The 18,193-nt window shown below is 34.9% G+C and overlaps 1 protein-coding gene across 1 annotated transcript in view; it reads left to right on the top strand.

The window, feature by feature from the left end:
- Nucleotides 1-18,193, top strand: part of KHDRBS2 (KH RNA binding domain containing, signal transduction associated 2) — a gene marked incomplete at its 3' end in the record, with an annotated part of 662,231 nt that overhangs the window by 582,150 nt on the left and 61,888 nt on the right. Inside the window, exon 7 of the mRNA XM_081245279.1 lies at nucleotides 3,395-3,477. Coding sequence (XP_081101405.1) covers nucleotides 3,395-3,477 — 83 coding nt within the window. The remainder of the gene's footprint in view (nucleotides 1-3,394; nucleotides 3,478-18,193) is intronic.

Genomic DNA, 18,193 nt, shown 5'->3' with positions numbered 1-18,193 from the left:
GCATGGAACTAGAATTTTTAAATTTGTATATATTCAACACAATATCACATATGTAGTGTTCTTTCAAAACTATTCAGTGGGAATGTAATTATGAGACTAATCAGACAAATTCAGAATGTGGGACAGTCTGAAAAAAGACTGGTCCAGACTACACAAAAGTTAGTGTTATGAAAAGCAAAATGCTGGAAGACTATGCTAGTTCTGAAAAGACTAAACAGATATAATGGTTAAATGCAATTCATGAATCTTGATTGGATTCTGATTTTTTAAAAAAATAGGGGCTTCCCTGGTGGCTCAGTGGTTAAGAATCCGCCTGCCAATGCAGGGGGCACGGGTTCGAGCCCTGGTCCAGGAAGATCCCACATGCCATGGAGCAAAGAAGCCCTTCGTCACAACCACTGAGCCTGTGCTCTAGAGGCCGTGAGCCACAACTATGGAGCCTGCATGCCACAACCACTGAAGCCCCTGCACCTAGAGTCCATGCTCCACAACAAGAGAAGCCACTGCAGTGAGAAGTCCACACACCACAACCAAGAGTAGCCCTTGCTCACCACAACCAGAGAAAGCCAGTGTGCAGCAACGAAGACCAAATACGGCCAAAAATAAATAAATTAAATAAATTTTAAAAAATAGCTATAAAAGTCCTGTTTTGACAATAACAGAACTTTAATCATGGGCTTCACAGTAAATTATATTATGAAATTATTGTGGACTTTTTTTGAGGGAGTAATACTATTTTATCTATGTAGGAGCATATCCTTATACTCAGGAGATGCAAGCTGAGCTATTTAGTGATGAAATATATTTCTGGAGCAGACTTACACATGACTTAGAATATATATACATACACATACATATATATATAGTGAGATAATGTAGGTGGGACAAAACTGGCATATCTAGATGAATAGTAGATGAATTCATTGTACTATTATTTAACTTTCTGTATAATTTAAATTCTTCACCCAAAAAAGTAAAATATAAAAGCTAGGTATGGAGGGAGAGTGAAGCTAAAGAGGCGAGAGAGAGAGACAGAGATAGAGAGACAGATAATGTAAATATTTCTCTCCAATATACCTCTTAATAGAGTTTACTGGAAGAGATGTTTCAGGAAGAAATGAGAACAAGCAGAAGATGGAACTTGGTAAAAGGGAATTCCATGCAAACAGTGGTGGGTGGGAAGTTTGAGAAAAACTACTCTGCCTTCAGGCCTAGGAGTTCAGCAGTCTAGACCAGTCCAATGATCTGGTCCTGTGGGAGTTGGTCTCTATGAAGCACAAAAGGAAGTGAGAGATTATCTGATGTTTTGGAATATTTGGAAATATTATTGCTAGATTAGGATAACTCTTGGTACAATAGAAGACAAATAATTCTAATATAGAAGACAATTCTAATATAGAAAACCAAGAAAATAGTAAAGTGAATGAGCAATTACTAACTTTAGGAGAAACAAAAAGATATGAAAATAAAACAAAATTATACTAATCTATTTGGATCATTTATGAATAATAATTATTTATTATTCAGTAACAAGGTAGACAGTTACTAGTTAATGAAAAATTATGATGAAACTATATTAGGAAGACAGTTATAGGGAGACATATTGGGAGGAGTCTACAATAGAACTAAATCCTTCACAACATGAATCGTCAGTCAATAGGAAGACCACTAAAATTCATAAATCAAACAACATAAATTTAAACATATTACTTAATAACACAAAAATAAATGCTTAAATACTACTAATATGATAGATAAAAATGCTAAGTGTGAACTGGAAGTTGGAGAGGGAGAAGACAAGTAGCTGCTGATTTTTGGACATAAACCTTTCAGTACTATTTTAAAATAATCTGTATGCAATGTTTTCATATACAACAATTAACTTTAGATTAATTTTTTTAAAAAATCAATAGGAATTTAATTAGAACATTCAAAGATCAAATGAGGAAACTGTTCCATACTGCAGAGCAAAAATATGATGAAATGGAAATCATTAATGGAAAAATACAAGAAAATGAGGTTAGACAGAAAATCTCAAAATAACATTATATAACGGGTAAACCAGATGTGGAAGTAATAAAGAAGTAATATTTTTAAAACTTCCTTAAGTTGATGAAAAATATTAGCCTTCAGATTAAATGGATTCAAAAGTCTTAGTCAAAATTATGTGGAAACTTTCACATCTGCACTTTTTTCTGTTTAAATTTCTGAACACAATAAGGAGAGAGATTTGCAAGCCTCCAGATTGAAATGGAATTATAGAATTGGTAGGGTGGGATGGAAGTACAATCCAAGGAAAGCGATACAGCAGCAAAGATCCAGAAGCAGAAGAGCTAAAGGTTTTCTTAGAAGTTGAGAGTAATCAAGATGGATGGCTATGATTTAGAATAAAGTCAATGACCACAAAGGGAAATAAAACTAAATCACTCATAGAGCAATGTATAACTGGAGTGTATATTTGCTAGCTTGCTTGCACATTCTAGAATCACAAATCTGCATTAACTTTGTTAGCATTAATTTAGTCAGATAATTAAACCACCACACAACATAATTTTACTCATGAGATTTAAAAGCCATAGAATGCACAACTAAGTAAAAAGTCTTTATTTCAGTTCCTTTTCCTTTCTCTCTTTCTTCCTTTTCCCTTTTCTTTCTTTCTTCGTTTTCTTCTTTACTTTTTCCCTTTCTTTTTTTTCAAAAAATAATTACATCTTCTTTACTGAGAAATCCAGATTTTAGTTACAATTCTAATTATGATTATGATTATTATTAAGGAAGAAAAAAATCCCAGTAAGGTTGTAACAAATAGATTAGTGTCACCATTAGGTTATCATAATTATTCTTATCTACTCATAATTTTTCAAAAAATATATATTTTGAAATTTTAAAATTGTTTTCATTAGTATTGCTCAAAATTCTAAATAAATCCGGGAGTAGGTATTGCTACTTAAATAATATGCTGAGTTTAATTATTAAATGTTAAAATCTGAGAGATGAAATTTTATTCAGTGTTGTAAGGAAATTGTTAATCTAGTAAAATATGATGCAGAGTAACCACACACAAAAACTAAATTAAGATCACCTTATATAAAATATCATTAATGGGCTTCCCTTGTGGCGCAGTGGTTGAGAGTCTGCCTGCTGATGCAGGGGACGTGAGTTTGTGCCCTGGTCCAGGAGGATCCCACATGCCACGTAGCAGCTGAGCCCATGAGCCATGGCCGCTGAGCCTGCGCCTCTGGAGCCTGTGCTCCACAAGGGGAGAGACCACAACAGTGAGAGGCCCGCGTATGGCAAAAAAAAAAAAAAGTGATTTAAAATCTCATTAATCAAAAACAGATCATAGTTACTTAAATTGATTGCTAATCCATCTTTCTACCATTTTCTGCCTCAGGGTTATGATGATGGCTATGGGGGTGAATACGATGACCAGACATATGAGACTTATGACAATAGCTATGCCACCCAAGCACAAAGGTAAGGTATACGTTGTTTAACACATCTTTCTCAGGATGATTTCTAATTCTGCTATTTTGTTTCTTGAATCTGAATATCAGTTATTTTATGTGAAAGTTTCTAGCATTGGGTTTATTCATTGTCCTGAATTATTCAGTTGCTTACTAGACTGTGAGAGGTAAAATATAATAATCTTGCAATTGTTAATAGTGAAATAGTAGTGTGTTCTTTTAAGACTAGATGATTATAATAACTAATCAACTCATTGAACAAGCTTGTATTTAATAAAAATACTGTTATTTTAGAGATTATTTTGGTGAATTCATAATTAAGATAACAATAAAAACAAGGTACTTGTTCAGTGTGGATTTTTTCCCCCAGAAACATAATTTTCATTTTTAAAACAAAAAATAGGGAAATGTTATTGGTGCTCTGAAAAGAAGAAAATTCTTAAAACAATATTATGGAGTCAAGAATTCCTTTCCTTTCTTAACTGTGATTTAAAAACTTCCAACAAACAAAAGTCCAGGACCAGACAGTATCACAGGCAAATTCTATCAAACATTTAGAGAACATTTAATACCTATCCTTCTGAAACTATTCCAAAAAATCTCGGAGGAAGAAACAATCCCAAACTCATTCTGGAGGCCACCAAAACCAGACAAAGATACCACAAAAAAAGAAAATTACAGGCCAATATTACTGATGGACATAGATGTGAAAATCCTCTACAAAATACTAGCAAAGCAAATCCAACAATACATTAAAAGAACCATACACCATGATCAAGTGGGATATATCCCAGGGATGCAAAGAATCTTCAGTATACACAAGTCAATCAATGTGATACACCATATTAACAAATTAAGGAATAAAAACCATATGATCATCTCAATAGATGCAGAAAAAGCTTTTGACAGAATTCAACATCAATTTATGATAATAACTCTCCAGAACGTGGGCATAGAGGGAACCTACCTCAACATAATAAAGGCCATATATGACAAACCTACAGCTAACATCATACTCAATGGTGAAAAGCTGAAAGCATTTCCTCCAAGATCAGGAACAAAACAAGAATGTCCACTCTCTCACCACTTCTATTCAACATAGTTTTGGAAGTCCTAGCCCTGGCAATCAGAGAAGAAAAGGAAATAAAGGGAATCCAAACTGGAAAAGAAGTAAAACTGTCACTATTTGCAGATGACATGATCAGATATATAGAAAATCCTAAAGATTCTACCAGTAAACTACTAGAGATCATCAATGAATTTGGTAATGTTGCAGGATACAAAATTAATACACAGAAATCTGTTGCATTTCTATACAATAAGAATGAAAGATCAGAAAGAGAAATTAAAGAAACAATCCCATTTATCATCACAGCAAAAAGAATAAAATACCTAGGAACAAACCTACCAAAGGAGGCAAAAGACCTGTACTCAGAAAACTATAGGAGGCTGATGAAAGAAATCAATGATGACACAAACAGATGGAAAGATGTACCATGTTCTTGGATTGGAAGAATCAATATTAAAAAAAAATCTTAAAATTTATATGGAGACACAAAAGACCTCAAATAGCCAAAGCAATCTTGAGAAAGAAAAATCAGCCTGGAGGAATCAGGTTGTGTGACTTCAGATTATAATACAAAGCTACAGTCATCAAAACAGGATAGTACTGGCACAAAAACAGAAACATAGATCAATAGAACAAGATAGAAAGCCCAAAAATAAATCCATTCACCTATGGTCAATTAATCTACAACTAAGGAGGCAAGACTATGGAGAAAATGGAGAAAAGACAGTCTCTTCAGTAAATGGTGCTGGGAAAACTAGACAGCTACATGTAAAAGAATGAATTTAGAACATTCTTTAACACCATACACAAAAATAAACTCAAAATGGATCAAAGACATAAATGTAAGACCAAATACTATAAAACTCTTAAAGGAAAATATAGGCAGAACACTATATGACATAAATCACAGCAATATCTTTGACCATCTATTTCCTAGAGTAAGGGAAATATAAACAAAAATAAACAAACGGGACCTAATGAAACTTAAAAGCTTTTACACAGCAAATGAAACCATAAACAAAATGAAACAACAACACACAGAATGGGAGAAAATATTTTCAAATGAAGTGAGCAACAAGGAATTAATCTCCAAAATTTACAAACAGCTCATGCAGCTCAATATCAAAAAATAAACAACCCAATTAAAAAATGGGCAGAAGACCTAAATAGACATTTATCCAAAGAAGACATACAAATGGCCAACAGGCAAATGAAAAGATGCTCAACATCACTAATTATTAGAGAAATGCATATCAAAACTACAATGAGGTATAACCTCACACAGGTCAGAATGGCCAACATCAAAAAATATACAAACAATAAATGCTGGAGAGAGTGTGGAGAAAAGGGAACTCTCCTACATTTGTGGTGGGAATGTAAATTGGTGAAGCCACTATAGAGAACATTGTGGAAGTTCCTTAAGAAACTAAAAATAGAGCTACCATGTGATCCAGCAACACTCCTGGACATATATCTAGAGAAAACCATGGTTTGAAAGGACACATGCAACACAATATTCATGGCAGCACTGTTTACAATAGCCAAGACAGGGAATCAAACTAAATGTCCAATGACAGATGAATGGATAAAGAAGTATGGTACATATATACAATGGAATATTACTCAGCTGTTAAAAAGAATGAAATAATGTCATTTGCATCAACATGGATAGACCTGGAGATTATCATACTAAGTGAAGTATGTCAGACAGAGAAAGACAAATCTCATATGATATCACTTATATGCAGAAACTAAAAAAAGTGATACATCTCCTGGCTATTGTAAATAGAGCTGCAATGAACATTTTGGTACATGACTCTTTTTGAATTACGGTTTTCTCAGGGTATATGCCCAGTAGTGGGATTGCTGGGTCATATGGTAGTTCTATTTGTAGTTTTTTAAGGAACCTTCATGCTGTTCCCCATAGTGGCTGTATCAATTTACATTCCCACCAGCAGTGCAAGAGTGTTCCCTTTTCTCCACACCCTCTCCAGAATTTATTGTTTCTAGATTTTTTGATGATGGCCATTCTGACCAGTGTGAGATGATATCTCATTGTAGTTTTGATTTGCATTTCTCTAATAACTAATGATGTTGAGCATTCTTTCATGTGTTTGTTGGCCAGGAGATGGAAGCAACCTAAGTGTCCATCATCGGATAAATGGATGAAGAAGATGTGACACATATATACAATGGGATATTACTCAACCATAAAAAGAAATGAAATTGACTTATTTGTAGTGAGGTGGATGGACCTAGAGTCTGTCATACAGAGTGAAGTAAGTCAGAAGAGAAAAACAAATACCATATGTTAACACATATATGTGGAATCTAAGAAAAAAAATTAAAAAGGTCATGGAGAACCTAGGGGTAAGACAGGAATAAAGACACAGACCAACTAGAGAATGGACTTGAGGATATGGGGAGGGGGAAGGGTAAGCTGTGACAAAGTGAGAGAGTGGCATGGACATATATACACTACCAAACGTAAAATAGATAGCTAGTTGGAAGCAGTCGCATAACACAGGGAGATCAGCTCCGTGCTTTGTGACCACCTAGAGGGGTGGGATAGGGAAGGTGGGAGGGAGGGAGACTCAAGAAGGAAGAGATATGGGAACGTGTGTATGTGTATAGCTGAATCACTGTGTTATAGAGCAGAAAGTAACACACCATTGTAAAGCAATTATACTCCAATAAAGATGTTTAAAACAATTTTTTTTAAAAAAAGTGATACAAACAAACTTATTTACAAAACAGAAACAGACTCATAGACTTAGAGAATGAACTTATGGTTACCAGAGGATATGGGTGGGAGGGACAAATTGGGAGTTTGGGATTGACATATATGCACTGTTATATTTAAAATGGATAACCAACAAGGCTGTATAGCACAGGGAACTCTGCTTAATATTCTGCAATAACCTAAATGAGAAAAGAATTTGAAAAAGAATAGTTATAACTATATGTATAACTGAATCACTTTGCTGTACACCTAAAAATAGCACAATGTTGTTAATCAACTCTACTCCAGTAGAAAATAAAAAAAAAAATTTTAAGTGAACTACAAGGTCAATATATGAAATTTGGGAGGACACAAACATTCAGTCTATAAAAATCATATTTCTCCGAGCCCTTCTTCCTCACTTTTGAGTTCAAACCACCTGCAATCCTTATATAGAAGCAAAATGTTTTCATAAAATATGGTATGAAGGAACTGGTGGGGAGGATCATCAAAGATAAAAGTGAAACAAATGAAAAAAGCAAAAAAAAATTTTTCTTTCCTTTCTTGATGGATCTCAGAGATTATTGAATAAATTTATATAGACTCTAAAATTTGTGTTATTAATGAATTTTTACTTTATAAAAGTTAGATTTATTGAAATATAATTTACATATGGTAAAATTTGCCCATTTAGAGTACAGTTGTATAAGTTTGGCCATACAAAGTATCATGTAACCACCACCAAAATTATGATATAGGACTATTTAGTTAGTCCCAAATGTTTCCTTATTGCTCTTTAGAGTCAACTTTTTCTCCACCCCAGGCCCTGGGAACCATGATTCACATTTTGTCACTACAGTTTTGCCTTTTCTAGAATATCATATAATTAGAAACATTACAAAGTGTAGCATTTTCAGTCTGGCTTCTTATGCATTCCATATCTATTTATGTTGATGTGTGTATAAGTATTCTGTTCCTTTTTGTTATGGTGTAGCATTTCATTTTATGGATGTATCATAGTTTCCTCATTCACCAGTTGAAGGACATTTGAATTATTCCTATATTTTGCTATTATGAATAAAGTTGGCATAAAACAAATACATCTTTAGAAAAATAAAGTGCCTAAGTATTTTTTTCTGAAAATAAGTTACACATTTCATAGGAAAGGAATCCATGTGATAATTAGTTAAATGATTCTCCCCCATATGTGATTCTCAGAAACCAGTAGGACTAATTGTCACAAAAACAAAATCATAGTATTGACCATTTACTGATCAACTTATTGGCACCCAAAGAGATTTGAATGTATTAAGTAATATTTGGAGGAGGGAACTGGCAAAGAAAGAAACCACTTTAAGGTCATTATGGAGTGTAGGACATCTACACATCATATTGCATGAGTGTGAATTTTTCATGGCCTGGGGGACAGCATAGTGAAAGGGATGAAAGGGAATTATATTTAGGGAAACCACTCTAGGCAATTAGAAAAAAACAAAAAAACAAACAAAAAAAAACTCATGTGAACACATACCTTTAAACTCAGCATAAATTAAGATATCATTATGGAAATGAACATTTTACTTTGAGTCTTTGGTTACTTTGTAGTAGGGTAAATAAAAAAGACATCATAAGCCAAGAGCTTCTGCTCTCTTAATTGTTACAGTTACATATTGGAGCACAGCACAACTACTTAGGATGCAGGAAAGTTTTGTGTCACATCACAGACACTAACAGAGTACTGTATGCAAATTGGCTATGTATTTAAAACATTTGCTAATATTTTCAATCAAATTTCTATCTCATCATTATATATTAGTGCATAAAAATAGTGATAATAAAGTTCTGTAACTTGTTTCAGAAACTATTCGGAAGAAACACAATTATCACACTCTACAAGCGCTGCTAGAATAGAGTAAAATCATTTCTTGATGTAGCTGTAGAGCTACATTCAATTTGTAGAGATTTGGGAATAATTTTCTAAAAGTGAGGAATTTTCTGCATCTTTATTCTGGTTAGATTTAATTGGGTTTGATTCAACCTAAGGAAAAATTGGGGATTACAATAACTTACCTTGAATATTTGAAAAGTGAATACTAGGATAATTGAACATAATTATGTATAAAATTTAACGGTGATATAGAATGATCTGGAAAACCCATTTTATCTTGATTTAATGAAGTATAATTTATATGTAAAAGTATATTTTCTATGCACTCTGCTACCTTCTCTTTTCCCTTTCTTATCCATTCAATTTTCTGTGACTAAATTCTTCCCATCCTCCTAGACCCACCTCAAAAAACAACTCTTCTGAAAATCTTTCCTTAATCCTGTATTTGTGAATAATCTGTTTCTACCCTGAATTCCAACAGCATCATATCTTTATTTCTCTACGGCACTTTCTTTTTTTGCCTTGTGTTGGGATCATTTGTGTATTTGTCCCTTGTCATCCTTAACTTGCTCAGAATCCTAGTCTGATACACCCTCATGTCCCTCACAGCACCTAACATTGAGGCTTTCATAGGGTATGTGCTGAACAGATAATCATTGACTGCATGAATGTCAGACCTAATATGTACCTACATGATGGGGATAAAAAAATAAGAGACTCATCGCTCAAAGAGAATACAATATTCAGAATTGTATGTATCATTTTTACTGACAAAATATATATTAATTTCTGAGGTATCTTAGTGCTAAAGCAGAAGGGATAAAGAAAGAAGGTTAGTTACAACAATACTAATACTCTATATTATAATAAGATGCCTATTTTGGTAAAAATATATACTCAATACTAGAATACTGTCCGGCATGCAAGAGTTCTCAATATTTATTGAATAAATGAATAAAAAATAAATGAATGCATTATTGAATGAATGAAGTTAGCACTGTTATTTCAGAAAACTCTGTGAGGAAAAATGTTTAAATATAATAGTGATTTGTAATAGAAATGGATAAACACTGAGAAAATTTATTATATAATGAATTAAAAATCTACTTTTAGATTATTTCTATTGACCCAACTATGACAACAGAATATAAAAATAACACTTTAGTTAAATAAGCACTTATTAAATGATCACTTGTGCCAGAGAGTATGCTCACCATACAGTCACAATAAATATTTTTCAATTTTTAAATATATTTTAACATTTTCTCCTAATAATTTGTTGGTGCATATATGCAAGCTGCATGTATATTTAAATTAAGTAAAACAAGTACTATAGAGTAATTACTATAGAGTAATCAAGTATTAGAAGTGAGAGAAAGTTTATTTTCTACAAGAATCAGTATGGAATTTTTTCTTTTTCAAGTGGTGGTTCTTTAATTGGACTTTTTAAAATATTATTTGGATTTATGGAGGCAAATGGAGAAAGCTTTTAAAGAAGTGAAATAAAGAGAAATATGTGAACATAAAACTTCTCCATCACTTACAGTGTGAGTATTATTTCGACATTGAAGTGGTCAAATCAGAAGAAATGCTGATTTAGAAACTTGAAGGTAAAACAATAGGTTTTGTGTGACTTAGCAGATCTGAGATAAAAGGAAAAAGGTTTAGATAAAAAGGTATTTAAATGACTAGTTTGCCAGCACAAGTGAATACAGAATTTGTGGAAATTATAAAGTAGTATCTGGCAGGTGCCTAAATGGAATAATTATTTCATCTTTAATAGAGAGTCTAAAAGAAGTTCACAAGGTAACAACCCTACAAAGGTTCACCTACAGTTCAGAAACTATAACAACTTTAATTAATCCCCAGTTGTCTTGTAATGTGTTGATAGTTGTGGAAAATTTCAAATAGATCAGAAAAGGGACTTTGCTGAAAATTCCTTAGGAGGCAGCTCAAATAAATGACACATGAAGGACTGGTAAAAATGACAATGATATGAGGTGTCTCTGACCATCTTTTTCTCTTGCTCTGTGTCTATGAGGAGAAAAAGTAAAGAAATAGACTGATGAGTTTATTATGCAACTTTCAAATTGCAGGGCAGTCTTTGGCATATGACAAGTTACATACTGTGATCAACACCTTTAATTGGACCAAATATTAAATTTGGTTCATGTTCTGATATCCTATTTTTTTATGTACTGCTCAAAGTCATTAATATTTCCGGAGATCAATCTTCTAAAGTCACATAAATTCTCAAGCCTTTACCAAAAAATTGTTTCTTTTCAATGCAAGAATCTACAGCAATCCAGATCATAAATGTAGAAAAAAGTGACTTTCCTGTACTTAGATACAAATAGTAATATTGCAAGTGAAAGTCAAAAGACCAATTCTGATCTTTGATTCTTACAGGATTTTAACTTGGATGTGAAATATTAAGAATTTGTAATTTTCCAATTTAAATTTCTAAATGCAGATTTGTAATAGGCAAATATCAAAAAGGAAGGCTTCACTTCCTATGAAACATGAATCAGGTGTGTGGCTCACACAACCTGGAAAATAATCCTATCTTTTCTAGGTTAATGGAGGAATGTTCTAGGGGAGGAAAGATAAAGGTCCTTCTCATATATAAGGCAGTAGTACCCAAAGTTTTCTAGAATGAAGACTCTCTTGGAATATCTGTAATTGTCAGGGTCTACATAGCAGGTAAAAAATGAGACTCTTAAATTAGGATAATTTGAAGAGAGTTTAATAATGGAACTCTTTTCAGAGTATAGGGAAACCACAAGGGAAAATGTAGTGCACAGGGCTAGTATCCCTGGGGCAATGTGTTTATCACCAAAAACTAGGAATGGAAGGAAGATAGAAAGCTTTCAGAGAGGCCTTCTGACAGAGAAAGAGGCCTCTCCTTTGAAACAGAATGGTAGCGGAGGCCAGCCCACAAAGAGGAATCTCAGGAGTTAATACCCTGACCTCACTTTGTTCCCACTGGCTGAACCCATTAGGAGGCAAAGGACAAGAAACTGAGTAGATGGAGTTGCCATTAGTCATTCCAGGTATAGAGCAGGCTGGAGAGAAGGGTGGAAGTGGGAAGGCAAATGGAAAGAGGTCCTGCACAACATCCAAAATAATTATCAAACCTCAGCGACCAGTCATTGTACATATTAGTGTCAGTTGCTTGAAGATATAAAAAAATGACATACATTTGCTATGGAAACAGCAGTGCTTTTAAATTAATTTGTATTTCATTAATGAGAAAACATTTATAATAAAAAATGTTACAATATACATGAACATATAAATATATATTTTTGAAGTGATAGCTTCTTGGACACCCAGGCACAAATTAGCTCCTTGAGGGTCAGAGCCCCCACAGTGGGAACCACTGCTCTGTTGTTCAGAGGCTGCTTGGCCCTAATGATTTCATGGTAACTAGCATCAGTTTTGTGCTGGCTGCCATGCTAATTGTTTAGGATATTTATGTCATTTAACCCTTGCAATAATATTTGAGGCAGATAAAAAATTGAAGCTTAAAAATATTAAATGATTTTCTCATGTTGATTCAAGTAGTAAACGTTGGCTTCAAAATCACATTTGTTAACTCCAGAGGCCTCAGACTTCAAGACTAATAAATACAGTCTGAGAAATCTAAATAGATTTATTGATTCAACAGACTTGTTATATACCTGAACAATCCAGAGGGAATATAATATAATGTAATAAGAATGTAGTGAGTTATCTGCATGCCTTTCAAAGGGCTCTGACCAAAGGATACATCTAGGCAGGAAAAAAAAAAAAGAAATTACTTAACTATATATTTTAGGTGATAATTTTAATGTGAGCCCTTGTATTTGACACTGAGTCTATAAAAACACTTCTAATGAGAACTTACATATAAGGCACTGCAGTTACCCAGTAATTTAATAATAGTTGTAATATAACATCTTGTCCTATTCATTTAAGTGTCATAACTTGCTATAAAGTGATTCACCCTCATTTTGTGATTCAATTCTCTTATGTCTCAAGCTATAGTCAATGATGAGATTGAATTTACAGATTGTTATTGGATGTGAGATATTTTCCCACAGTTAATCTACTAGTTCAGTTTGTGGCTTTCTCACACATCCACAGACCTCTGCACAAATAGTGGATTTGGTATTGTTTGAAGATACCTTAACAGAGTGGGAATTCAGCTCTCGATACACACTATTCTTTTTTGTTCTCATTTGACATACTTATTGTAACTATCTAAGATAACTGTTAGCTTTAGAAAGAAACAATGGGTTTCTTCAAATTTTTCATTAGGCATTCATTGTATTTGTTGAGTCTTTCTTAATTTAAAGTTAATTTTGATGACAACTGCTTGCCTGAATAGTCAACTTGTATTTAAAAATATACATTAAGGGGAGACATTCAAGATGGCTGAGGAGTAAGAGGTGGAGATCACTTTTCTTCCCACAAATACATCAGAAATACATCTACATGTAGAACAAATCCTACAGAACACCTACTGAATGCTGGCAGAAGACCTCAGACTTCCAAAAAGGAAAGAAACTGCCCACGTACCTGGGTAGGTCAAAAGAAGAAACAGAAACAAAAGAATAGGGATGGGACCTGCACCTCTGGGAGGAAGCTGTGAAGGAGGAAAAATTTCCACACACTAGGAAGCCCCTTCACTGGTGGAGATGGGGGGTGGTGGAGGGGAAGCTTCAGAGCCACGGAGGAGAGTGCAGCAACAGGGCTGCAGAGGGCAAAGTGGAGAGATTCCCACACAGAGGATCAGTGCTGACCAGCACTCACCAGCCTGAGAGGCTTGTCTGCTCACCTGCCAGGGCAGGTGGGGGCTGGGAGCTGGTGATCTGGCTTTGGAGGTCAGATCCCAGGGAGAGGACTGGGGTTGGCTGCGTGAACACAGCCTGAAGGGGGCTAGTTAGTGCACCACACGTAGCCGGGAGGGAGTCTGGGAAAATGTCTGGAACTGCCTAAGAGGCAAGAGACCACTGTTTCAGGGTGCACGAGGAAGGGGATTCAGAGCACTGCCTAAACTAGCTCCAGAGATGGACGGGAGCCGCGGCTACCAGTACAGACATCAGAGACAGGCATGAAATGCTAAGGTTGCAGCTGCAGCCACCAAGAAGCCTGGGTGCAAAAAGGTCACTATCCACACTTCCCCTCCTAGGAGCCTGTGCAGCCCACCAACGTCAGGGTCCTGTGATCCAGGGACAATTTCCCTGGGAGAACACACAGTGCACCTCAGGCTGTTGCAATGTCACACTGGCCTGTGCCACAGCAGGCTAGCCCTGCATTCTATACCCCTCCCTCCCCACAAGGCGTGAGTGGCCCAGAGCCCCCTAATCAGCTGCTCCTTCAAATGCATACTGTCTGGGTGGGAACAGACACCCTCAGGTGACCTACATGCGGAGGCATGGCCAAATCCAAAGCTGAACCACAGGAGCTGTGTGAACAAAGAAGAGAAAGGGAAATTTCTCCCAGCAGCCTCAGGAGCAGTGGATTAAATCTCCACAATCAACTTAATGCACTCTGCATCTCTGGAATACCTGAATAGAAAATGAATCAACCCAAAATCAAGATAGTGGACTCTGGGAGCAATTGTAGACTTGGGGTTTGCTTTCTGCATGTAATTTGTTCTGGTTTTATGTTTAACTTAGTTTAGATTTAGAGTTTATTATCATCGGTAGATTTCTTTATTGATTTGGTTGCTCTCTTCCCTTCTTTTTATATATAGATATGTACATTTTATTCCTTTTTCTATTTTTTGTGACCGTGTATGTGTCTGCTTCTTTGTGGGATTTTGTCTGTATAGCTTTGCTTTAGCATTTTTCTTAGGGTGCTGTCTGTCCATTTTTTGTTTGTTTATTTTGCTTTAGTAAATTTTTTAGCACTTGTTATCATTGGTGGATTTGTTTACTGGTTTGGTTGCTCTCTTTTCTTTTTTTATTTCTAATATATATTTTTTTAATTTTTATAAGTTTATTTTACTTTATTTTATTTTTTTTCTTTCTTTCTTTTTTTCTACCTTTCCTTCTGAGGAATGTGGCTGACAGTGCCTTGGTGCTCCAACCAGGTGTCAGGGCTGTGCCTCTGAGGTGGGAGAACCGAGTTCAGGACATTGGTCCACCAGAGACCTCCTGACTCCATGAAATATCAAATGGCAAAAGGTCTCCCAGAGACCTCCATCTCAACGTTAAGACCCAGCTCCACTCAACGACCAGCAAGCTATAGTGCTGGACACCCTATACCAAACAACTAGCAAGGCAAGAGCACAACAACACCCATTAACAGAGAGGCTGCCTAAAATCAAAATAAGGTCACAGGCATCCCAAAGCACCCCACTGGATGCAGTCTGGCACACCAGAAAGACAAGATCCAGCCTCATCCACCAGAATGCAGGCACCAGTCCCCTCAACCAGGAAACCTACAGAACTTACTGAACCAACCATAGCCACTGGGGGCAGATACCAAAAACAATGGGAACTACGAAACTGCAGCCAGTGAAAAGGAGACCCCAAACACAGTAACTTAAGCAAAATGAGATGAGTAAGAAACACACAGCAGATGAAGGAGCAAGGTAAAAACCCATCACACTAAACAAATGAAGAGTAAATAGGCAGGCTACCTGACAAAGAATTCAGAGTAATGATAGTAAAAATGATCCAAATCTTGGAAATAGAATGAAGAAAATACAAGAAACGTTTAACAAGGACCTAGAAGAACTAAAGAGCAAACAAACAATGATGAACAACACAATAAAAGAAATTAAAAATTCTCTAGAAGGAATCAATAGCAGAATAACTGAGGCAGATGAACAGATAAGTGACCTGGAAGATAAAATAGTGGAAATAACTACCACAGAGCAGAATAAAGAAAGAAAAGAATTGACTACAGTCTCAGAGACTTCTGGGACTACATTAAATACACTAACATTTGAATTACAGCTGTCTGTAATTTGTATTACAGATAAAATTACAGATACAGATACAGATACAATGGTCTGTAATTTGTATTACAACATTTGTATTACAGATACAATTACAGAAGAGAAAAAAAGAAAGGAATTGAGAGAATATTTGAAGAGATTATAGTTAAAACTTCCCTTATATGGGAAAGAAAATAGTCAATCAAGTCCAGGAAGCACAGAGAGTACCATACAGCATAAATACAAGGAGAAACATGCCAAGACACATATGACTCAAACTATCAAATATTAAACACAAAGAAAAAAATAGCAAAAGCACCAAGGGAAAAACAACAAATAACATACAAGGGAATCCTCATAAGGTTAACAGTTCATCTTTCAGCAGGAAACTCTGCAAGCCAGAAGAGAGTGAGAGGACATATTTAAAGTGATGAAAGGAAACAAACTACAACCAAGATTACTATACCCAGAAAGGATCTCATTCAGATTCAATGGAGAAATAAAAAAACTTTAGTGGCAAGGAAAAGCTAAGAGAATTCAGCACCAGCAAACCAACTTTACAACAAATGCTAAAGGAACTCCTCTAGGCAGGAAACACAAGAGAAGTCAAAGAATTACAATAACAAACTCAAAACAATTAAGAAAATGGTAATAGGAACATACATATCCATAACTACCTTAACTGTAAATGGATTAAATGCTCCAAGCAAAAGACATTGACTGACTGGATGGATACAAAAAAAGACCCATATATATTCTGTCTACAAGAAACCCACTTGAGACCTAGGGACACATACACACTGAAAGTGAGGGGATGGAAAAATATATTCCATGCTAAAGGAAATCAAAGAAAGCTGGAATACCAATTCTCATATCAGAAAAAATAGATTTAAAATAAATACTATTACAAGAGAAAAAGAAGGACAGTACATGATGATCAAGAGATCAATCCAAGATGAAGATATCACACTTGTAAGTATTTATGCACCCAGCATACAACCACCCCAATACATAAGGCAAATGCTAACAGCCATAAAGGTAAATTGACAGTAATACAATCATAGTAGGGAACTTTAATACCCCACTTTCACCAATGGTCAGATCATCCAAAATGAAAAGTAATAAGGAAACACAAGCTTTAAATGAAACATTAAACAAGATGGACTTAATTGATATTTATAGGACATTCGATCTAAAAACAACAGAATACACTATCTTCTCAAGTGCTCATGGAACATTCTCCAGGATAGATGATCATATCTTGGGTCACAAATCAAGCCTTTGAAAATTTAAGAAATTTGAAATTGTATCAGGTATCTTTTCCGACCACAATGCTATGGGACTAGATACAATTACAGGAAAATATCTGTAAAAAATATAAACACATGGAGGCTAAACAATACACTGCTAAATAACCAAGAGATCACTGAAGAAATAAAGAGGAAATCAAAAGATGCCTAGAAACAAATGCCAATGAAAACACAACAACCCAAAACCTATGGGATGCAGCAAAAGCAGTTCTAAGACAGAAGTTTATAGCAATACAATCCTACCTCAAGAAACAAGAAACATCGCAAATAGACAACCTAGCCTTACACCAAAAGCAACTAGAGAAAGAAAAACAATAAAATCCCAAAGTTAGCAAAAGGAAATAAATCATAAAGAGCAGATCAGAAATAAATGAAACAGAAATGAAGGAAACAAATAACAAAGATCAAAAAAAAAACTAAAAGCTGGTTATTTGAGAAGATAAACAAAATTGATAAACCATCAGCCAGACACATCAAGAAAAACAGGGAGAAGACTCATATCAATAGAATTAGAAATGAAAAAGGAGAAGTAATAACTGACACTGCAGGAATACAAATGATCATGAGAGATTACTACAAGCAATTAAACACCAATAAAATGGACAATATGGAAGACATGGACAAATTCTGAGAAGAGCACAAACTTCCAAGACTGAACCAGGAAGAAATAGAAAATATAAACAGATCAATCACAAGCACTGAAATTGAGACTGTGACTAAAAATCTTTCAACAAACAAAAGCCCAGGACCAGATAGCTTCTATCATATATTTAGTGAAGCTTAACACCTATCCTTCTCAAACT

Source organism: Mesoplodon bidens, assembly GCF_964165515.1.
Source record: "Mesoplodon bidens genome assembly, chromosome: 10".
NCBI lineage: Eukaryota > Metazoa > Chordata > Mammalia > Artiodactyla > Ziphiidae > Mesoplodon > Mesoplodon bidens.
This window is presented reverse-complemented; position numbering and strand designations above follow the sequence as displayed.